General features: G+C 42.5%; 1 protein-coding gene across 3 annotated transcripts in view; it reads left to right on the forward strand.

The window, feature by feature from the left end:
* kifc3 (kinesin family member C3) overlaps positions 1-24,732 on the forward strand; it is a 57,803-nt gene that overhangs the window by 24,878 nt on the left and 8,193 nt on the right. For all 3 annotated transcript variants that reach the window (XM_042420204.1, XM_042420187.1, XM_042420195.1), the window contains 14 exons: positions 4,597-4,717; positions 7,530-7,672; positions 9,832-9,994; positions 10,390-10,478; positions 12,132-12,197; positions 12,626-12,766; positions 14,007-14,288; positions 15,494-15,667; positions 19,161-19,308; positions 19,528-19,658; positions 20,418-20,529; positions 21,156-21,337; positions 21,614-21,718; positions 21,981-22,111. In XM_042420204.1, coding sequence (XP_042276138.1) covers positions 4,636-4,717; positions 7,530-7,672; positions 9,832-9,994; positions 10,390-10,478; positions 12,132-12,197; positions 12,626-12,766; positions 14,007-14,288; positions 15,494-15,667; positions 19,161-19,308; positions 19,528-19,658; positions 20,418-20,529; positions 21,156-21,337; positions 21,614-21,718; positions 21,981-22,111 — 1,949 coding nt within the window. In that variant the 5' untranslated portion in view covers positions 4,597-4,635. Of the gene's footprint in view, positions 1-4,596; positions 4,718-7,529; positions 7,673-9,831; positions 9,995-10,389; positions 10,479-12,131; positions 12,198-12,625; positions 12,767-14,006; positions 14,289-15,493; positions 15,668-19,160; positions 19,309-19,527; positions 19,659-20,417; positions 20,530-21,155; positions 21,338-21,613; positions 21,719-21,980; positions 22,112-24,732 lie in introns of those variants that run through there.

Here is a 24,732-nt window from a genome sequence, read left to right on the forward strand (position 1 = left end):
TTGCTTATTTTGTTGAATGAAAAAATCTTTATCCTCAAAGTTCTCTGTAGCTTTAAAACCAAATGATAAAATGGCTGAAAGCAGTTTAACTTTTCCTTGTTGTTAAGATGAAGGGAGTGTTTGAGACTGACGTGTCCTTCGTTAACCGGTCGGCGTGCTGTAGTCGAGCAGCAGGATGACACCTCTGTCCCTGCTGGGCAGTCGAGGGTTAAAGGAGCCATCTGCTCGGAGGATTAACAGATTACTGTCGGCCGCTTCCTCGTAGAAAGCTTCTGATCAGCTGGTCTAGGATCAGATGTTGATAATCCTGGTGGAGACGCAGCAGAGCGGCTGTAGGAGTGTTACCTGTCTCCAGGTCAGTGTGGAGCTGCTGCAGGTTACCTGAACGCAGCAGCAGCAGCAGCAGCAGCAGGTCGCTGGTCGTGTGTGGATGCATGGCGATGTGAGGGTGCAGCAGCATGCTGTGCTGGGTGGGAACGCTCATCAACAAGAGCTGGTCGGACAGAGAACGCTTCGTCCATCCTGCAGAGCGCAGAGCTCGCTGCGGACATGGACGGGTAAGAACAGAACAGAACAGGTTGAGAGGCTGTCGTCTGATTGGTCGGATCTCTCAGGTGAGACGGGACAGGAGAGTGTTACAGCAGGACGAGACCGGAAGACACAGATATTGATCATCAGATAATGATATATCTGTCGGTTATTCATTTTTATTTACAAATTCAGAACATAAACATTTCAAAAGATTCTTCTTTTTTTTTTTATATTATGGCCCATAAATAAGATGTGCAGGACATTTTACAGAAAAATCAACTTGTCTCTTCTCTCTGATGGACAAACTGTTTCAAAACATATTTTTGTCTTTTATGGACTTCAGTTTCTTGTCATTTATCAGCTGATTTATATGCTGATACAGATATACAGAATATCTGCAATGAGCTGACATCGTCTGATTTATTATTTTATTATTAGATCAGTTTAAAGCAGCACTAATCAATATTTTCATATTAACAAGTCCACAGTTTTGGACTTAAAGGACACACATTCTGCACATTTCCAGCTCTATATTTATATTCTGGGGCTCTACTGGAATATCTTTGCATGATTTCCAGTTAAAAACTCCTTATTTATCTTCTACTGGTCCTTTATGCAGCCCCTCAGTTCAGCCTCTGTCTGAAACAGGCCGTTTTAGCTCCTGTCTCTTTAAGGCCCGCCTCCTGATGAGCCCACTCTGTTCTGATTGGTCAGCTTCAGGAAGCTTCCTCCGGCTCCGGAGGCTACGTAAACAAACTATAGTAGCAGGATTTCACTTCTTTTTCTCCTTCTTTACTCCAAATGTCAACTTCTCAGATCCATCCGTACATGTTGGAGCTGAACAACACATGGAAACACCTTAGCAACCACCTTAGCAACCACATTAGCAACCACATTAGCAACCAATGCTAACTTACTCAGAACCTTCAGAATAAAAATTCACTAAATGACCTCACCAATGGAAGTCAGTCATTTTGCAGATTCATTTAAAGTCCGACTGCACCTGAATGCAACACTCATTATGTGAGTTAATCTTCTGTATTTCTGAGTTTTATTTTTAACAGAGAAAAAAACAAAAACATATTTTTGGGTGCAGACAAATCTACTAAAATATATTTTATATCAGAAACATAAAAGTGAAAGATTTTTACTTTTAACACAGTCATCTATTGTAAATATGAAAATATTTATTGGCAAAATGTATCATGTTTCATCCACAAACTGACGTCTGTTCCATCAGTCCATTTTACTGATTCATTTAAATTCCAACTGCACATGAAGGCAACACTCAGGTATGTGAGTTTATCTGCAGTTTGAACTGTATTTCTGAGCATATAAAAACATTTTATGTTAAACATAAAAATTAAAGATGTTTGTTTTTATTTTCCACTTTACTCTAAACTGTCCTAAACTACAAGAGACCTCGTTCACATCACACAGTCATCTGTTATTGTTAATGTAAAAATATTGATTAGTGCAGCTTCAGATTGTAGTGTTGCTACGACGCTGCATCCATAGCTGGCAGGGAGCCAGAGACCTTAAATGAACTGCTGTCCATCATGACGACGCTCCCCCCAGCCTCCGCAGTGTGTTCACCCTCTACAGTCACCAGATAGAGGAGTTTGTTCACCCTCTACGGTCATCAGATAGAGGAGTGTGTTCACCCTCTACAGTCACCAGATAGAGGAGTGTGTTCACCCTCTACGGTCATCAGATAGAGGAGTCTGTTCATCCTCTACGGTCACCAGATAGAGGAGTGTGTTCACCCTCTACAGTCATCAGATAGAGGAGTCTGTTCATCCTCTACGGTCACCAGATAGAGGAGTGTGTTCCACCTCTACGGTCACTAGATAGAGGAGTGTGTTCACCCTCTACGGTCACCAGATAGAGGAGTGTGTTCACCCTCTACGGTCACTAGATAGAGGAGTGTGTTCACCCTCTACGGTCACTAGATAGAGGAGTGTGTTCACCCTCTAGGGTCATCAGATAGAGGAGCGTGTTCACCCTCTACGGTCACTAGATAGAGGAGCGTGTTCACCCTCTACGGTCACCAGATAGAGGAGTGTGTTCACCCTCTACGGTCACCAGATAGAGGAGTGCGTTCACCCTCTACGGTCACCAGATAGAGAAGTGTGTTCGGTGACAAACTGCTGTCTCAGTGCTGCTCAGCAGACAGTCTGACGGAGTCTTTTGTCCTTCAGGCTGTACGACTGTTCAGCTCCTGCCAGCGACGGTTGGATCAGACGTGATGCTGCCTGTCTGATGGTATCAACGTTCACTGGTTGCTGGCTGTGAGCCTCACGCACAATTTGTTTTTGTTTTATATATTTATCTCTGATTTGTATTTTACATTATTTACAGCAATGAATCACCTTGTATTTGCAGATACTGTGTACTATCATAGTGATGCTCTCTGTAGTTGTTCTGGTGGCTGAACTATCGCTTCACTGCTGTGTCTTTGTTGTTTTATTCTTGTGTGTATTGGGGGTTTTGTGTGATCAATAAGGTTTCTATCTTATCTAATCTATCTATCATCATTTTGCCGATTCATTCAAAGTCCGACTGCACATGAATGCAACACTCTGCATTATTCTGAAAAGGAAAAATAATCTAAAAAACATCTTTTTTAGTGGAAACAAATCCACTAAAATCTATTTTATGCAGTAAAGGTGAATATTTGTCATCAGTTTGCAGCGTTGCTGAATCTTCTTCACACTGGAAGAGCAAAGCTGCACAAGAGAAATAGAGTTTAGTAAACTTTATTGGAAAAATTACTTCATATGTAATAACATCTGCAGTTCAAAATGATAACAGGCAAACTCCAAATGAAGAGAAATGATTTTAGAAAGTGTCACTCAGCTGAGAGTGAAACTAAGTGTTCAGGTTTATTCTCTCTCACAGCAGCAGGAAAAGGTGCAAAAATGTAAACTTGTAAAACTGCATTTTTATCCAGATGTTAATATAAAACTTGTTTATCTTGAGCTGGAACCTTTAAGACCATTTATCAGCTTTACCATCACAGTGTCACCAGTCAGCTGATCTATCAGAGCATATCAAAACACTAATTCATTACTAAAATATCCACCAATTTGAATGTAGTTCAGCTGCTCTGATCTGTGACTGGTCTGTGACTGGTCTCTGGTCTCTGGTCTCTCAATGGTCTCTGCTCTCTGGTCTCTGACTGGTCTCTGCTCTTTGACTGGTCTCTGACTGGTCTCTGCTCTCTGGTCTCTGACTGGTCTCTGCTCTCTGGTCTCTGACTGGTCTCTGCTCTCTGACTGGTCTCTGGTCTCTGGTCTCTGACTGGTCTCTGCTCTCTGGTCTCTGACTGGTCTCTGCTCTTTGACTGGTCTCTGACTGGTCTCTGCTCTCTGGTCTCTGACTGGTCTCTGCTCTCTGGTCTCTGACTGGTCTCTGCTCTCTGACTGGTCTCTGGTCTCTGGTCTCTGACTGGTCTCTGCTCTCTGACTGGTCTCTGGTCTCTGACTGGTCTCTGCTCTCTGACTGGTCTCTGCTCTCTGACTGGTCTCTGACTGGTCTGCTCTCTGGTCTCTAGTCTCTGACTGGTCTCTGGTCTCTGACTGGTCTCTGCTCTCTGACTGGTCTCTAGTCTCTGACTGGTCTCTGGTCTCTGACTGGTCTCTGCTCTCTGACTGGTCTCTAGTCTCTGACTGGTCTCTGGTCTCTGACTGGTCTCTGGTCTCTGACTGGTCTCTGGTCTCTGCTCTCTGACTGGTCTCTGCTCTCTGACTGGTCTCTGCTCTCTGACTGGTCTCTGACTGGTCTCTGCTCTCTGACTGGTCTCTGCTCTCTGACTGGTCTCTGGTCTCTGACTGGTCTCTGCTCTCTGACTGGTCTCTGACTGGTCTCTGCTCTCTGACTGGTCTCTAGTCTCTGACTGGTCTCTGCTCTCTGACTGGTCTCTGACTGGTCTCTGCTCTCTGGTCTCTGGTCTCTGACTGGTCTCTGCTCTCTGACTGGTCTCTAGTCTCTGACTGGTCTCTGGTCTCTGACTGGTCTCTGGTCTCTGGTCTCTGACTGGTCTCCTGTCTCTGGTCTCTGCAGCCGGTCCAGCGGTCCAGCGCTCTGCTCAGCCCGGCGGTCATGTTCGGCACAAGAAAGACCTGGGATCTCGGCCACGCCCCCTGCCTGCAGGAGCTCTGGAAGAAAGACATCTCATTGGACGGTGAGTCAGATGTGTGTCGCAGAGGAGGAGGAGGAGGAGGAGGAGGAGGAGGAGGAGGAGGCTTCAGACACCGGTGTGACTGCATTTTTAGAGAGAGAGAGTGTGTGTGTGTGTGTGTGTAGGGAGGGGAGGTGAGTCATACCTGTTAGTAATGAATGGAGGAAGCAGAAGAAACCTGAGTGTGTGTTTGGTGTTTCACGCTGTCAGAGAGACGAACAGGTGAGCAGACGCTGCCTCCTTTTATTTATTTGTTTATTTATTTATTTGTTTGTCGTATCGCTGGCTGTGTTTTTCTCAGCTGATCGTTTTACAGTCGGAGAGTCTCAGAGGACGGATCAGGTTCACCAACACTGGAGCTTCTGTTCTCTCTTCATGCAGATTATCACTAACACTTGTTTTCATTCTGTCTGTAAAATGTTAATCAGTGTTTCCTAAAGACGACGTCTTCAGTATATATTCAGTTTACTGTCATAAAGGTCAGTGTTTAATGTTTAAAAAAGATTTGGTTAAACGTGAGGATGAAGCTCAGATCAGGAATTATTTATTTATTTGGTATTTTTGCCTTATTTTAGAGAGAAGTACGACATTTAACCAGAATCAAAGCACAGATGTTATTGAAACGTATAATGTAATATAATTATTTTGACCTCGTGTTCAGTTTGTAGTTTGAGTGTTTTTACATTAATATAAATATTATTTAGGTAAATATATACGTGTCAGATATTTGATATTAAAGGATTGAGGCCAAAAAACGAACTGAATATATTTCTAAAACTTGGAAAAGAGAAAAAAATTAAAATAAATATCAGCTTCAGTTTTAGTGTATTATAGACTATATATATGTGAAGTGGTGCAAAAATGTTTATAGAAGCTTTATTTCATTTATATGTTGGTTTTATTCCTGTTAGATTTATGTGTATCAAGGCTGCAGCATTCATCATTATTATTTTACATTTAGATTCTATTTATTCATTTAATAAATGTAACTTTTAAAATCCTCCTTGTTTAATGACTGAACACAAACAGCTGGATGAGAAGTTTTTTCTATATTTTTACTCTGAAAGACGTCAGATGACGATCAGTCAACTGGAACCATTAGAGGGTCGACAGGAAGTTCATCAGCAACTATTTTGATAATCGATTAAACGTTTTAGTTTCTTAAATGTGAATATTTTCTGGTGTCTTTAGTCTCTGCGACAGTAAACTGAAGATCTTTGTGTCTTTTGGGAAACACTGATCAACACTTTGCACCATTTTCTGACATTTTAACGACAAATTGAGAAAATAATCAAAGGATTAAAATCGATAATGAAAACAATAGTTAGTTGCACTGAGACAAGCAGCAGATCTTCACATTAAGAAGCTGCATGTGGAAAATATTTAGTTCACAGGTTTCTCCTCATTCCTGACTGAAGGGTCTGTTTTTTCAGTTTCTGCAAGTGTCAACATTTACTGTGTGATCTACAGAAAGCAAACGCAGCGTTTCCTCCTGCGACTGTTGTGTCTGTGTGTTTGTGTGTTTGTGTGTGATCCAGTTTTCTGTCGGTGTTTCAGTCTAAAGGTTTCTGATCCACGTGTTCGGCTCTGAATCCAGTCTGGGAAAAAATCTGAGCATTAAAAAGACTTAACTCACTCACACAGAGTGCAGATTGTTCTCAGGTTGATAAGATTTTAGAGGCCTTGTAGACTCAGAAAACACACACACACACACAAACACACACACACAGATGGACACAGTGTGAGCAGGTTAATGTGTCAGCAGCTGTTATCACCTGTTATCTGGTCAGACTGGTTTCCATGGTATTCAGGAGCAGAGGGAGAAAGTGAGGAAAATAATTCAGTTCAGGTTCTTGGTGGTCGTGCAGAATCATGACCTCAATAACCTGATTACAGACCAAACACACAAATCTGCTTACTGACGCTTTGTTCAGGATTTTACATTTTTCTCAAACGCAACTCAGTGGTCACTTAAAGGATCATTGCAGCCGTTTTCTATATTTTTCTCCTTGTCAACAAATCTCATGTTTGGATCCAAATGAGGAGTTTGGTCACATAAGTTTGTTTAGAAACGTCTCCACAGACTAGTAACAGCGTCATGCTTTCAGTCTCTGGAGAGTAGTTCTGTGGAAGGCAGACGCTACTGAGCACGTGCTGCTGAGCTCCAGCGGTCTCTCACTCTCAGCCTCTGTGTCGGAGGTCTTCATCAGCTCTGTTGAAGTTTCAGAATCCTTCACACGCTGCTGCTTCTGTATTTAACACAAAAATGAGACGTTTGTGGTTTAACAAGCAGACAGGAAACAGTTTGGAAGGATTTACTGACACATGGCTAGCGTTAGCAAGCCGGCTAAGACAATACACAACATGTGAATATGATGATTTATTAACAGTCAGCTGATGGCAGTGAGCTCACTAATACCAACCCTCCATTAATCCAGTCAGACAGCGAGCACGCCGACCCCCCAACGGAGCGTTACTGAGATCAGTAACTGTAATTTCAAATTGTAATTGTTTACACTACTGTTACTGAAATAAGTAATTTAATTACTGTAACGTGTTACAAATGAATGTTGCAGCCCAACACTGGTCCTGCTGGTCCACTCGGTTCATAGTAACCAGGACTTGACGTCTGAGTCGGACCAGATCAGGACAGGAGAAAGTAATAATTAAAAGTTGACTGTGTGGATTTCAAATAACATCCTCAACCTCCAGAGTCTGAGCTCTAGTCAGAGAAACAGAAATCTGAAAGTCTGAGCGCAGAAAGGAAATGTCTGATCCCGGCTTTATTCAGTTTGTCCCTCCTGTGTGTCCGTAGCGAGCTCAGTGGACTTCCTGATGAGTGATGGTGAAGACGACGGCTCCTTCCTGTCTCTGCCCACCGCCGCCTTCTCACAGCGCCCCTCTCTGACCGCAGAGCTGAACGAAACAAACGCACCCAGCCAGCAGCTGCTCATCCAGGTAAGACAGCAGTGTGTGTGTGTGTGTGTGTTACTGTGTGTGTGTGTGTGTTACTGTGTGTGTGTGTGTGTGTGTGTGTGATCTCGGGGTCTCTGCTCTGTCGACCTCATCACATGTGTGACATCACTGTTGATGCAGTCTGATGTTTTAGTGACTCAGCATGTTTCTGAAGTGAATATTTTTCATGTGACGTTCAAATTTAGTGAACTTTGACCCACGAATTTGCTCCTTTTAACCAGCAGTTAAAGTGTGTAAGAAGCTGCTGTTCTTCATCGTTCTGTGTTTTTCTTTAGAAGATGAAGAATATTACTGAAGACAGAAACTCTGCTTGATAATAACGATCCTTCAGGTTTATATTCTGACACCAGTTTAACATTATTTACACTTCATCTCTGAGAAATCACGTTTTGTCCTGATTTTTGGTGGACGGCTAGAAATACTGCAATACCCATGAGCCTCAGCTGGCTGGCGTTGCTAGTCAGAGCGATAGTGAATTAAAAATGCTTTGTCGTTGAACTACAGTAGTTTCTCGGCCTACCTGCTGCCTCTTGGTGAGATTTTCTGCACCTATGGTATCAAATTCCACCGCTATGCAGATGACACCCAGATTTATATACCAGTTACACCTGACCATCGTTCACAAATTGCAAACCTTGAATTATGCCTGTTACAAACTGGATGTCACAAAACTTGATGTCTTGACTGAGATGTTAGTTGTCGGCCCTCTCATTCGATGCACACATTAGGAAAATCACCAAGATTGCATTTTTCCATCTTCGCAATATCTCTGCTTAGTATGGCGGATGCTGAAACTCTTAATACATGCCTTTGTTTCCTCAAGACTGGATTACTGTAATGTGCTATTCTCTGGTCTACGTAGCTGCAGTATTAAAAAATTACAACTTGTGTAAAAATGCTGCTGCCAGAATACTATCTAGAACTAGAAAATTTGACCGTATCACTGCAGTCCTAATCTCCCTCCACTGGCTCCCAATCCAAGCCAGATCTGACTTTAAGGTGCTTCTCTTAGCTTATAAATCTCTACACGGGTTTGCACCCTCGTATCTTTCTGACCTCATCACCCCTTATACTCCCCCCCCTCGTGCACTCTGATCACATAATGCTGGACATCTTCCTGTTCCTAGAAGTTCTCCTACCGAGCTCCCCATCTCTGGAACCAGCTACCTCGTATAATCAGGGAAGCTACAAATCTAGACTAAACTAAACATACTTATTCTTACAATCATATGACCCTTCTTAACACCATTGATATGGGTTGATGTAGTCTTTCCCTTCACCCCACTGAGGCTTTTTGTTTGTGTCGTCCCTCCTCGATTCTCTTATTATTGGTCGACTGTTTTAACGTTGTTCGCTGCTGTAAAGTGTATTGAGACACTCTGGTGTGATTTTGCACTTTAAATAAAATAAACTTTACTTTAACTAGCTGGATGAATTTCACCGCGACACTTTCAGATGAGCATCATTTAGTCTTTTCAACATCTGTGTCATAAAATCTCTCCTTTATTCATCAGAGTTTATTATTTTCTGTCTAAATCTGGTTTTAATATCAGTCTTTATGTTCATGTTAATCTGTATGTTGGACGTCTGAAAGTCAACAGACTGTCAGACGTTAGGAGGCTTCTGTAACAAGCTACATATAATAATCTGACATGTTAAACACTTATTCAACGAGCACATTGTTTTCTGTTCAGATCATCATGTTTGAACTTGTTGAAATGAAGCCAACAGATGATGAGTCAGTAAAAACTCAGCTGATGGAAGTTATTTCAGTGTCTGATTGTCATGTTGCCTCTTCATCACCTCAGGTCTGTTTATTACTTAACTGTAATAAATGTCTGTCTGTTCCTCCATCTCTTCTGTTTCCACGCTGTTCTCCACCTGCAGAGGGTCACCTGGTCCTGCTGCTGGACTCCTGCCAACGTAAAAAACCTTCATCCTGCTGCTCGCTTGTAGTTTCTGCTGCCGTCTCTTCTCTCTTCTACCTTTTTATTCCATCTTTTCTCTCTTTCAACAGCTAGAGGTCATAGTCGTAGAGAAGAATTAGAAGCAGCTCGTTAGTCTGACCTGACTGATCGAAATGATTGTCAGAGTCTCATTCGTGTGCGTGTGTGTATGTGTGTGTGTGTGTGTGTGTTCAGACTCTACAGGACAAAGTGTGTGAGTTTCAGGCTCGTCTTCGCTCTGAGGAAGTCACCCGTCACCTGCTGGTGCAGCAGCTGCAGCAGCAGCAGCAGCAGAGCGTCCAGGAGAAGACGAGCGGCGCTCAGACGCTGCAGGAGGAAGAGCAGCCGTCAGCCAACGGTGAGAACACACACACACACACACACACACACACACACACACACACACACGTTTATCACATCCTCTCAAACTCTGAATGAACACCATACACGTTTTTTAGTTTTATTTGAACATATTTAAACTGTTGATTCATTCAGATGAAAACGTTTTTCTGACAGTTCTGAATTTTGTTCGTACGTCAGAGAAAATTCTAATAAAATACTCACAAATTCTCTTAAATCACTTGAACGCACCACTTTAGAGCAAAAATGTTCACATGGACACAAAACATCATTAAACATGTTGGTCTCACAATAAAGTTGCTCTTTATTCTCCTGTCCCGACTGTGTGTGTGTGTGTGTGTGTGTGTGTGTATGTGTGTGTGTGTGTGTGTGTGTGTGTGTGCGTGCGTGCAGGTGTGCGGGCGCTGCAGCCAGGTGAGCAGCCTTCAGGTCGTCTCAGCTGTCCAGAAGAAGAGCAGCTCGTTACTCGGCTGCGCAAACAGGTACGTTGAGGTGATGAAACACTCGTCATGTGGGTACGAGGCTGTTTTAAAGACAGTAAACTACATCAGTCAGATCAGATCTTGGTTTTGGAGACGACGCACTGTGTGAAAGACGTGACTGTTTACCTGCAGGGAGGCTCTGATGAAAGACTCTAACCAGGTGAATTATGGGAAATGTAGGATCCCGTGTTGACTAACAGATACTCAGATTTTCACCGTCCTGTTTTTAAATCCTTCAGTTTCACAGAAGTATGAAACTATTTCACTGTTTTAACGGATCATTGTTTCTTCTTCAGTTTCCATGGAAACATATTTACACAAACACTATAGAAAGCTGAGGGTGTGTAACTGAACTTTCACTGATGTGTAATAATCAGACGTCAGACTGGTTTTTATCAGTTTGACACTTTGACAGGTTTTGTTTTATTGATCCAGTAAATCTATCAGATTGATCGGCAGCGTCGATCAGCTGTGACGTGTGTTTAAAGGTCGTTCATGAACAGACGGATTATAAACTGCAGAATAAAACTCATGAATGGATCAATATGTGTCACCTCCCTTCAGATTAACAATATATTTAACACAATCTGTTTATCTGTTTAATTTATTAATCTTTAGACATAAAACAGCTGTTGAGGTCAGTCTGACTTTATTAGTTTATTTATGAAGCAAGTCAAAGTGTTTTACATGAATTATAAAGACAAGCTATAAAAGAAACACAATACATTATAAATATACAGTAAATATGGTTTTAAAAAGAGTAAATAAGATAGAAGATAAAATAAGATAAAACAGATTGAATTAAAGAAAAACAGAAAAGTTTTCAGTCTTGATTTATAAGAACGGAGAGTCGGAGCATAAAACCAGAGAATCACAGTCCGACTCTGTTATTCTCCTTGTTTTTATTGTCATCATAAATGCTGTCATGTGAAGCACTTGTGCTGCATTTATACATGAATACTGCTCTATAAATAAAGTCTATTATTATTATTATTATTAAAACTGAAGGCTGTTTCTCCAGGTTTAGTTTTGACGTCTAAAATGAGGCATCAGACGTCTCAAACTGTCGGGTTTGAATATTCGACTCAGTGAAAACGTCACAGAGCTTCAGTGAAAAGCTGCAGCGAGATCAAACCAGATGCTTTCATCTTTAGAGGAAGTGTAAATGTGTTTGGAAATGATGAGAAGACGAGCTGCTGCCGTCTAATCTTCACACAGTCTGACATCCGTATCACTGAGAAATGTTTTAGTTTTTAAATTCTGGTTTGAATTTTTATTTACATCCAGAGAAATAAACAATAAAATAGAAAAAAATTTTTATAAAGTAAAACATGGAATATGGATTTGAAAGTATGAGAAAAAGAAAAATGTGCAAAGTCATCAAGGTAAAGACGACATTTTCAGTTAAAGCTTAAATGATTCATCAATTAGTCAATCGACAGGAAATTAATTGGCAACAATATTTGTGATTATTGAGCAGAAACATCTAAAAATCTCTGATTCCATCTTCTTACATGTGAATATTTATAATATATAATATATTACTGTTGTCAGACGAGACCTCTGTCTCTAGTAAACTGTGATATTTAATGATTAATTTAATGATTAATAAGTAAGAGTCGGGGTAACGGACGGTGACGGTGTGGTTTCCAGGTGGAGGAGCTGGAGGAGAAGCTGTTGGATCAGACTCAGGAGGTGGAGAGACTTCGCTCTGAGCTGGTGAGACCACATTCCTGAAGAACCCTGGGAAAAAACACACACACACACACACACCCGCCTAAATATAAATACAACACACACACACACACACACACATACACACACACACATTCCAGTAACACAAAACGGCTCATTGTTGACGTGATTAGTGCTGAAACCAGAATAACAAAGTGGAGTTTAAAAAAAGAATAAAAATCTTAAAGGAGACATTTTCAGCTGTAAGTGGTTTTGTTATTTATATCCTGTTCTGACGTCGGATGTTTAACATGTTCAAAGCTTCAAGCTGCTCTGAGTTCTTTGTTTGTGACAGTTTTTCTACCTGCAGAATATAAATATACACCTGGGAATGTGCAGAATATGTTTTCTTTAAATTCAGACATAATGTGAAGCATGAATTAACCTCCAGCGTGTCTGGTTCTGGCCTGCAGGGGGCGACGGACCTGGAGAAGCAGCTGGAGCTGCTGGTGGTGGAGAACGAGCGTCTGAAGCAGGAGCTGAAGTCATGCAGGAGCTCAGAGCTGCAGAACCTCGACACTGCTGCAGAGAACTGCAGCTGCAGCCACAGCCAGGTACACACACACACACACACACACACACACACAGCCAGGTACACACACACACACACACACACACACACACACACAGCCAGGTACATACACACCTACACACACACACACACACACACACAGCCAGGTACACACACACACACACACACACAGCCAGGTACACACACACACACACACACCTACACACACAGCCACACACACACAGCCAGGTACACACACACACACACACACACACACACTCACACTCACACTCACACACACCTACACACACACACACAGCCAGGTACACACACCTACACACACCTAAACACACACACACACACACACACACACACACACACCTACACACACACACACACACACCCCTACACACACACAGCCAGGTACACACACCTACACACACCTAGACACACACACACACACACACACACACACCTACACACACACACACACACACCCCTACACACACACAGCCAGGTACACACACCTACACACACCTAGACACACACACACACACACACACACACACACCTACACACACACACACACACACACACACACCTACACACACACACACACACACACACTCACACCTACACACACACACACACACACTCACACACAGCCAGGTACACACACGCACACACACACTCTCTCACACCTACACACACACACACACACACACACACACACCTACACACACACACACACACACTCTCTCACACCTACACACACTCACACACAGCCAGGTACACACACTCTCACACCTACACACACACACAAACACACACACCTACATACACACACACATACACACACAGCCAGGTACACACACTCACACACACACACACACACCTACACACACACACCTAGACACACACCTACACACACACACACACACTTTCATACACACACACACACAGCCAGGTACACACACACACACTCACACACCTACACCTACACACACACACACACTCAGGGGAGCTACTTTTCCACTTTACAGTCCCTCTATTAATAGTATTTTAATTAAATTAATTTAATTAATTTTCCTTTCTGGTGCAGTTAAAGTACCAAACAGCTCATCAGACCTTCATATTCTAGTGTGTGTTACTATTAAACATCCTGTTCTAACAACGGCATCATAAAGCTTCAGGAACAGAGAGAGTGGTTCTTTCTGTGTCAAACCGTGTGTGTGTGTGTGTGTGTGTGTGTACCTGGCTGTGTGTGTGTGTGTGTCCTGCAGGATGCGGAGGCCCTGCGGAGGGAGGTGTCCCGCTGGGAGAGCCAGGCCCGGCAGAGGGAGCGACGGCTGGCTGAGCTGGAGCGAGAGCTGCTGGAGAAAACCGCCAAGGTGGAGGCTCTGCAGAGGCAGCTGGACGAGTCCACGCGGCAGCTGGACGCCGGCCGGCGGCAGCTGGAGGAATCCCGGCTGAGGCAGGGGGACGCCGAGCAGAAACTCACCCTCCGACTGCAGGAGTGCGAGGAGGAGCTGGCCCGACAGGCGGCCATGCCCCCGAAAGTGAAGGTGAGGAGACGCTGTTGAACATGTTTCTCCAGCTGCCATTTGGAGACAAACATCATAACAGTGATGAAAGCTAGAGATGTGAGATATGAGGCTTCACCGTTCTTTGACAAAACAAACAACAAGACAACACAGAAATTGTAAATGTCATCTTTTTATTTACATTTTATAGATTAAACGATTAAATGATAAAATAAAAGGGAGATTGTGACCATATGTCACATTTGGTCGGATGCTGTCGGGTTGAAGATGTTTGTGAAGAACATTCTAGAATTTGTAGCGTCTCCGTAGCAACACCATATCTGAAGCATCTTCTGTTGTCATGGCAACAACACTGTTCTATCAGAATCAGATTTAGCGGCCAAATGATGGTCCTACCATCCCAGCAACCCTCCTACCATCCCAGTGACCCTCCTACCATCCCAGTAACCCTCCTACCATCCCAGTGACCCTTCCACCATCCCAGTGACCCTATTACCATCCCAGTAACCCTCCTACCATCCCAGTAACCCTCCCATCATCCCAGCAACCCTCCTACCATCCCAGCAACCCTCCTACCATCCCAGTAACCCTACTACCATCCCAGCAACCCTCCTACCATCCCAGTAACCCTCCTACCATCCCAGTGACCCTTCCACCATCCCAGTAACCCTACTACCATCCCAGTAACCCTACTACCATTCCAGCAAGCCTCCTACCATCCCAGCAACCCTCCCATCATCCCAGCAACCCTCCTACCATGCCAGTAACCCTCCTACCATCCCAGTAACCCTACTGCCATCCCAGTAACCCTCCTACCATCCCAGTAACCCTACTACCATCCCAGTAACCCTCCTACCATCCCAGTAACCCTCCTACCATCCCAGTAACCCTCCCACCCTCCCAGTAACCCTCCCATCATCCCAGCTGATGAGTCCGGACAGACGTGGATGTAAACTGTAACTTGATTGGTTGCTACTTTATATTTATCTTACATCATCAGACACAAAACACATTTAATTCTCATAACTGTCTTTATTTTAATTAGGCATGTGTTGTTTTTATTGTCTTACATTAACTCTCTATAATATTTATCCATATATTAAATATATATATATATATATATATATATATATATATATCTACAGTTAGTGTTATTTTCTACTGAAATAACAATGACTGAATGTAAACGAAAGGCTTCTGATGTGAGCTTGTTGTCTCTCGGTCAGTTCGTGACTCAGACGGTGGAGGTGGAGTCGGCCGACTCTCAGAAAGCTCTGGCTGACATGCAGGTGAAGAACGGCGCCCTGCAGGAGCAGCTGGCCGTGCAGAGGCAGCTGCTGCGAGAGCTGGAGACGCAGCTGCACGAGTCACAGCGGACCTGCGCTCAGCTGAGGACGCAGGTAACGTGAACAGGAACGAAGCTGCTGCGTCGCTTTCAGCTCTGTGTCTCTGCTCCAGAGAGACGTCCAGGATGTGTTTAGTGTCACTCAGCACATACAACCTGCACACCGACACACATGCTAAAATGTCCAGAAATACATGACCTCATTTCCTCGTATTCAACCCCAAAACCCTCCTTAAATCAGGTAGTTTTATATTCCGGCCAATCACGTCTCTGACTGTTGGTGACATCACAAACAGTCAGCATGGACAGAAAAAAGGCTTCTGAGTGAATTTTTGGGCTGTTTGTTGTCCTGATGTGGAGAGTCGCCGCTGTGCAGTGAAGCAGGAGACGTTTTATCAGAGTGGATGAATGATGATGATGATGATGATGATGATGATGGAGGATGAAGCTCCACAGTTAACTCTTTCCTCTCTGCATGCGTTGGGTTGCAGCTGCTCACCGATCGAGGCCGTCTGTGCGGCCTCCTCTCCAAGGCCGTCGGCAGGGGCAACGGCGAGGTCGTTCGCAGGTTGTCCAAGGTTGGGCCCGCCCCCCCTGTGACATCACTGAGATTCAGAGATCAGAGGTCACAGCGAGAGTTCGCTGGCTGAGAGGCTCCAAAGCTGCCAAATACTGTTCATGTCGATTAACTTTTAAGGATAATTAATCCCGTAGATTCCGATCTTTGCGTCCTTCACATCCAGAAGAGCAGGTTTAATGATCTGTTCCCTCTTATTTATTTATTTATTTATTTATTTATTTATTTATTTATTTATCCATTTAGACCCTTGAGGAACTCCGCATAAATCAAAAATCAGGAGCAGTCCAATTAAATTCTTTAATCATGTAAGCTCCATAAAAACCAATATTTACAATGTCACATATATACTACTATCTATATATGTATACATATAACTTGATGTAATATAACCTTTATGTATATCAAAGTTAATATTATGGTTATTATATCTTTTAAAAACTAATGAAATGAGACAAAGAGTTCCATATGTTAGGAGCCCTGCAGCTGATGTACCTGCTCTTATATTATCAGATATTTGATAATTGTGAAGATGAAGATCATGTGACTGTCTGGTCGAGTCCGAGTGAATCTGACATGAGATGATTTGGAAGATTTAGTGAGAAAAAAGTTTCAGTCTGGATCAGAAATATGAGAAATGTTTTTGTTTTTTGGTTGATGTGGGCTCTAAAAACCATTAAAAGGACTCAGGAAATGTGTTTTAAACTGGTTTTACTGGGAAGCTTTGGATCCTGTCAGACTCTGTGATGTGAACAGTCCCAGTAAATCTCTCCCAGTGCTCCCAGTTTCATGCCTGAACACCATCAAGGCTGCGTTCACACTACGACAAAAAGACAATTTACTTCTGAGATTTGATTATTATTTATTTTATTCATTTTTTTGATTTTCAAATGTGGCCGCTAGTCATACTAGCCTAGCTTAGCACAAAAACTGGAAGCAAGGGAAACTGTTAGCCAAGCTTAGCACAAAAACTAGAAGTGAGGGAATTTGTTAGCCTAGCTTAGCACAAAAACTTGAAGCAAGGGAAACTGTTAGCCTAGCTTAGCACAAAAACTAGAAGTGAGGGAATTTGTTAGCCTAGCTTAGCACAAAAACTGGAAGCGAGGGAAACTGTTAGCCTAGCTTAGCACGAAAACTGGAAGCGAGGGAAACTGTTAGCCTAGCTTAGCACAAAACTGGAAGCGGGGGAAACTGTTAGCCTAGCTTAGCACAAAAACTGGAAGCATCCCATCAACCTTAATCATGTCATTATTAATGGGTAATGAATTAATTAATGGAATTTTAAGGTAAAATTGAGGAACTTATAGTGAACAAGTTGCTCCAACGCTAACTGCTGCTAAAATCATAATTTCTCCCTTTTACAATTGTATTTCTACACCTGTTCAATAAACAAGATACAACATGTACATCAGACAGACTTTGAGTTGTTCGAAGGTGGATTTTTTTCTGTTTTGATTGAGCTAGGCTAACAATTTCCCCCTGCTTTAAGTCTTTGTGCTAAGCTAGGCTAACAGTTTCCCCCTACTTTAAGTCTTTGTGATAAGCAAAGCTAACAGTTTCCCCCTGCTTCCAGTCTTTGTGCTAAGCTAGGCTAACACTTCCTGGACCTCTGTCTGAACTGGACTCACAGATATGAAACTGATATTTATCTAAAATGTTGGACTGATGCATTTAAACAAACGTGTCAGATTTCGGAACATTTACCTTCAGTGTGAATGTAGCCTTCCTGTGTTTCAGGCTCCGCCTCCTGAACCTTGTACACCTGTGTGGTCAGATTTACCTGTGTGTTCTCCAGTGATACAGCTGATTCTTAGTTGACTTATTGTTGCTGTTTGTGTTGGTTAAGTATGAAATGTGTTTAATTTAGTTCCTTTGAGAGATTAAATCTTCTGTTTAGTGATGCTCTATTTTTTTTTTATTTTTGTTAAAGTTGTTTGCACATTCAAACTTAAAAACCCGATGGGGTCTCTAAACATTTTGAAGACTGATATATTGATATTTATTTAATTAATTTAATCAGAAACCTATAATCCATTTGGATCTCCCTCCATTCCTCCATAAGAAGATAACAGTAAACTATACAGTTCTCACATTCACATAAAAAGGCAGTTTATGAACTTAAGAGGTTTCAGAGCCAGTAAAGTTGGAGACTTTGGAGATGTTTAAACTATGTGGACTCTGGTGGGTCCGTCATGTGTTTCTGTTGACAGTTCAGACCTCAGTGGTGTCGCAATAAAAACACAGTATTTTGTCAGTAATGAAGTTCCGTCGTCAATACAAACATCTCAGAGACCTTTAAGTTTATCTCAAACTCCTGAACGTTTGTGTTGCTGTATCAGAGAGTGAACCAGACGACCACAAGAAACCTCCTCCTGCTGCTGCGTCATAAACATAAACTGTAGTATGTATCTGACACATTCAAATAACAGCTGGAGCTACTAAAATGTTGCAGATCTTATTGATCCAAATCCTGAAGGTCCTGGTGTAAAACTCCGTCTCACTCACAGAAACACTCTGATTGTACAGAGTGGAGCTTCTTCCCTCACAGATGATCTTCGGTCGAGTTACAGACACACAAACCGACAACAGACGAGTTTCATTTTGTCATCAAGTGACTCACAGAATTAATTAGTAACAGCTGATATGAGCTGAAAGTGACGCTCAGCATGAGAAGCTGCTAGATGAAGCTTTAGTGAACCAGAACACGCTCTATCTTATCTGTGGATATGTGTAGATGTGGGAAAGTCAATATAAAGCTGTAAATATGAATATTTAGTGGTTAATACAGTTCGAGTCAAAAGTTTGGACACATGTCCTCATTAAAGCAGATGGTAACGTGTGTTCAGACTTTGACTGGTGCTGTATATGCAGCTGAGGTTCTTCCTCCCTCACAGTCTTTAGTGTTTTGTCCCTCCGGTGGCCCCGTACAGGTGTGTCGTCCTCTCTGCTCATGTCTTCCTGCTCCCTGCAGATCCTGGTGTACGAAGGCGAGATGGAGCGCGCTCAGGGGCAGCTGGAGGCCGAGATGCAGAACCTGGAGGAGGAGAAGAACCGTGTGATCGAGGAGGCGTTCATCAGAGCCGAGAGCGAGATGAAAGCTGTGCACGAGAACCTGGCAGGTCGGACGGCTTCCTGTGTTCAGCTCCGTGTTTCCACTGATTCATCATTTGGTCTTTAAAACGATGATCACATTGATCTTCAAACGTCTTGTTTTGGCAGACCAACAGTCTGAAACCCAAAGATATTAACAGTGATGTAGAAGAGAGAAGCTGCAACCATCACATATTAGTATTTTTGGTTGAATATTGTGTAACTGATGAATGGATGATTGGTTTCAGGGGTGCGTATGAACCTGCTGAGTCTGCAGCCGGCCCTCCGGACGCTCACCTGCGACTACAACTGTCTGAAGAGGCAGGTGCAGGAGTTTCCCTTCATGCTGGACAAAGCTATCACAGAAGCCAAGCAGGAGGTGAGTGAGCGCGCTCAGAACAGGCTCATGAAATATGATCCAGTTAGTCCAGTTAGAGACACTAAAGGCTTATCAGACAACCAAACACCACACTGAGGTTTATAATACAAATATTTTATGAATCCTGAAAGTTATCCCAGTAAATATTCTATCTTTCGATGCAAAGATCGAGAGTTCGACTGCAGGAATGTGCTGATGTTTGATTGGTCAACGCAGCGATGTCATAATGTTGCGTTGCAGTAAAAGTTGAGCCTGTTTCTTCTTCTGTGTTGTTTTCACACACAGGGCTGATCAGTCTGAACAGACTGAAGTAAACAAGCATCTGATTTATAAACCTGCACCATCATTAAAATGCCATTAAAACAAAAGTTCCAGTTTTAACAAACAGCTCAAATCACCAAAAAACCAGACTGACTGTTTGAGCCTCATCAGCTCCAACAATAAACCTCAAAACCCATGAAACCATTTAGACTTTAATTCATCTCCATTAAATCTTTTATTGGACTTTCATCCAGGAAACATGCGAGTGTCTCAGATTTTATTCAAGAATGAGTTACATGACAGATTTTTCCGCATTAGATCAGGAAATGAAAAGTTTAAAGCAGTTTAGTCTGATCAGGTTGTTGCAGCTTTCAGACTCTAAATTCAAACTATTAATCTGTGTGTGTGTGTGTGTGTGTGTGTGTGTGTGTGCGCGTGTGTGTGTGTGTGTGTGTGTGTGTGTGTGTGTGTGTGCGTGTGTGCGTGTGTGTGTGTCAGATCTGTCAGGTGATCAGCGAGGTGAGCACCACCAACCAGGAGCTGCTGCGTAAATACAAGAGAGAGATGAACCTGAGGAAGAAATGTCACAACGAGCTGGTTCGACTCAAAGGTCTGAAAATGAGATTTTATTTTTTACATCAAAATGTCAGACGTTGTGTTTCCACATCTATTCTGTCAGGCGGGACTTTAGAGGTAACGAGAAGTTATGAGTCAAAGTCCTCAGAAACCAGATTCTTCATATGTTTGAACATATTCGACCAATGAAGCTGATTCTGAATCTGGAATCTCCCTCAAATCCCCAAACGCTAAAAAAAACCTGGAGAAGGAAAAGTTCTTTCCATGAAATTCTTCAACAGCTGTTAATAAACTCAACACAACTAAACTCTGACTGAAGTAACCTGGTCAGTAAGAATCAGGAATGTGTGGAAGACAGAAGACTTCTTCTCCACGCTGTCAGAATCAAACATTTCTCAGGTCATACTGACTCCTTCTGAAACATTACTGGGTCTAAAGATGCTGGAATCAGCTTCAAATAAGTTTGTTTTTAACAGGAAGTTCCTTTAAGTTCCTTAAAGTCTCAGAGAAACTGCAAGTATTCAGAAAAAATAAGTAGAAAAGCAGAATGTTTGTTAAACAGAAAAGAGTTTGAGACTAAACTCCTCCCTGGTGTGTGTGTGTGTGTGTGTGTGTGTGTGTGTGTGTGTGTGTGCGTGTGTGTGTGTGTTGGTTTCCTAGGTAACATCCGTGTGTTCTGCCGCGTCCGGCCGGTCAGTCAGGAGGAGCAGGACTCCGCCGACGCCAGAACCATGCTGAGCTTCGACTCGGACGACGACGCCATCCTCTACCTCTCCAACAAGGGCAAAGTCATGACCTTTGAACTGGATAAAGTCTTCCCGCCTCAGGCCACGCAGGAAGAGGTCGGTGACGCCTCGTTAAAGAGACGGAAACATTTAAAAACCATCTAGAGACAACTGATGTGTGTTTCTATCAGACATATTAGAGGTTATTGATCTGAACATGAACACATCAGATCATCAATCTAAATCACTTGCTACACCGATCAGATCAGACTTTATTGATCGCAGTCTGTTGTAGCTACTCAGCTGTGAGATCTAAAGACAAGCTCATATAAAACAGATCGATGATGATAAGATGCGTCCGTCATCAGTCTGTCTTCTCTCTGATTGGTCCAGGTGTTTCAGGAGGTCCAGTCTCTGGTCACTTCCTGTATCGACGGCTTTAACGTCTGCATCTTCGCCTACGGACAGACGGGCTCCGGGAAGACTTACACCATGGAGGTAACATCACAGTTTACATGACGATGATGAAAGTTTGAGGAGAAGCGGTTTTTATTGTTTGAATTTGTGCTACATCATCTGTGATCTGTTCTGTTGCTCGCTGTAAAAACACTACAAAAGAATTAAAGTTAAATTCCAAAAGACGCCGATAAATTAATGGTAGAAACGTTCTTATTGAGTCCGACACAGTAAAAGTCGTAGCTTCCCAGGTGTGATCAGAGCCGCCTGTAGACTCCGCCCCCCTCTGTGTGTGTGTGTTCAGGGCGTGGTCGACGACCCCGGCATCAACCAGCGAGCTCTGCGCCTGCTGTTCTCTGAGGTGACGGAGAAAGCTCCGGACTGGGACTACAAGATCACCGTCAGCATGGTGGAGATCTACAACGAGACTCTGCGGTGAGACACACAAACACTCAGCTGATCCTCAGTCACTTTTAGGTCAGAAGCAACACCGTCTCGCTCATGATGGACAGTTTCTACCAAAAAAAAGATGAATATCGATGCAGCAGAAGAAGAGAATGTCGCCTTTTTTTAATTCCACACGTTCTTCTTCTTGTTGTGCAAACCTGCCGCCTACATTCATGGTCATTACTGCTCTTCCAAAACTTAGTTTCCATCAGAAACAAGTAGTGGATAACTCCGACATATTATCATCTTTAAGCTGATATGTTGAACTTGTTAGCAAACAGTTGCTTATTTCCACATCCAGCAGTTACGGAGCAACATGATCCTCCCATTGATAATGTCAGTAATTATATGTGAGGTTCCTCAGGGTTCTAGTCTCGGTCCTTTATAGTTTCAATCTGGTTAAAGCTGCTTGAAATTAAGTGTTTTGTTCACTTGTTTTCAGCAGAATAGTCTGTAAAAACTACTTCTGTCATATTATCAGCTTATAAAGTACTTGTGGCTAACATGTTAGCAAACAGTTGTTTATTTCCACATCCAGCAGTTACGGAACAACATTATCATTCATGTGGAGTCGTGTTTCTGTCCACCTGGTGAATGTGAGTCCAATATTCACTCTCTTTTAGCTCTTGTTTTTACTCTCTACCAACTCCTGAGGGAAATATCTGGCTCTTTAGCTGCTAAATGCTCCACTATGTTCACCAGCTAGTCTGCAGCTAACTGTGAGCAGGTAGTGTTCAGCGGCTTTTTACAGCTTTTTCTCTGAAAACGACGCTATGAGACGCTGAGAGTGAACCAGAAGAGTAAAGTTGCAGCCGGACAGATAAACAATGAGCTGAAACTCACTTTAAAGCTCCGTAAAGCCGAGAGGAGCTGCAGAGTCTCTGATGATTCTCTGTAGGTTCATCACTACGAGCCGATAACACATCACACACTGACCCATCAGACTGTGGAGGAGAGATGTTACAGACGCTTTAATGAAAAGATACCACAAAATAATGACGTCATTCTAACAGGATTACCTGCTTTATTTTACAAGTCTGTTATTTGTGAATAATTTAACAGAAAGTTCAGAGGAAATAATGTTGTAATTTGGTGCAAATTAAAGGGAAAACACATACCGAGTTTATTTGGGACCAATGAATTAATTCAGTAGTCTTTGAGTTAACATTCATTTTATACTGATTTCCTGAGTAATTTGCAGGTATTTAATGGTTAATTTTTTAGGATATTTTACAGAGAAAGTGGTGCAGTTTGGTGCAAATGAGGAAAAAACAGAAAAAGTTAAGGTGGAATTACTTGATAACTCATTATTTTAGACTTTTAGTAAATTACTTTCAATGTGTAGTTTTGTGTGTCAAAAGATATTTTAGCATATTATGGTTTTAGAACCATATGAAGCCAAATATGAGTGAATATTTAACAAATACAGCAACTTAACACAGCAGCCTCTCTGTAAAATGAACCATTAAATATCTAAAGTGTTCAGCTGTAAAATAAAGTGTTACAGCAGCTCAGATCAGAGAAGTATTTTCCCTTTAATTAGTACCAAATGAGATTTATTCTTTCCAGGAAATGTTGAAGTAAATTATCAGGAGGTTACAGATGTGTAAAATAAAGCGTTGGGCATGTTAAGGTCAGTCTGTGTGTGTTTTTATCTGCTGGAGGTTTAAAGATGTCGATGAAGGTCGTTCCACAGATTATCTGCTGTTTCAGAGCAGTTATGTAAAGGTGGATCATATTAAATGCTTTGCAGTCATCTGTCCAGCTGTTGTGTAACAGAACATCTGTGTAAAGCCGCTGAGGGCTCAACATCTGGATCCTGGATAAAAAAAAAAAAAACAGTTTTTGGCAGAAAGGTCCAGAACTCTGAGAACTGTCTTCAGTCAGATTAAACTCTCAGATTATCTGCAGCTCAGTTTAATACGAGTTTATCTGCGTTTAAAACGGGGAGAAAAAGAAAATGTGAAATAGATTTTAAAGTGGAGACTCGGGTCACGATGAAGGTTAAAGTCTGTCGTGTGTTGTTGGCTCTACAGACGAACCAGTGAGAGCAGAGACGTTTGTCTTCATCACAGAGATGAAGGTCGTCCGTGTGAATGTGGAGGTTCTTCAGTCTTAAAGTGGAATCGCTCAATAATTACTACAGAAGAAACGCATCATTTCATACAAACTCAAACACACGATGCTGTAAAAGTGTCTTTATTTAGTTAGTTTGTTGTTGGAGAAGCTGAAAACAGAACAAACAGTAACACCTGATGGAGACACGACGACCAGCTGACTGTACTCTGACTGGTATGTTCTGACCGTCTGTCTGGTATCTGGTGACCAGTGCAGAGCTGCACATCTGGAAGGAGAGACGCAGACAGATGTTCAGTCTTAGGCGTTGCTCTGGAAACAGACGTCTCAGAACTGCGTCTGCGGTTAAAGCGGGAAAGTCAGTAAATCAGTCTGCATCCATCTATAATATCCAGACGTTTCCTGAAGAAAAGAGCTGTCATTATCATGCTAAACTGTGATTGGCTGAGCTGTTTCAGAGCTATGAGAGCAGTGATGTGATTGGCTGAGAGAGTATTTAGTCATAGCTACACACACATATGAACCAGACTAGC

The sequence above is a fragment of the Thunnus maccoyii genome, chromosome 1 (genome assembly GCF_910596095.1).
Source record: "Thunnus maccoyii chromosome 1, fThuMac1.1, whole genome shotgun sequence".
Taxonomy (NCBI): domain Eukaryota; kingdom Metazoa; phylum Chordata; class Actinopteri; order Scombriformes; family Scombridae; genus Thunnus; species Thunnus maccoyii.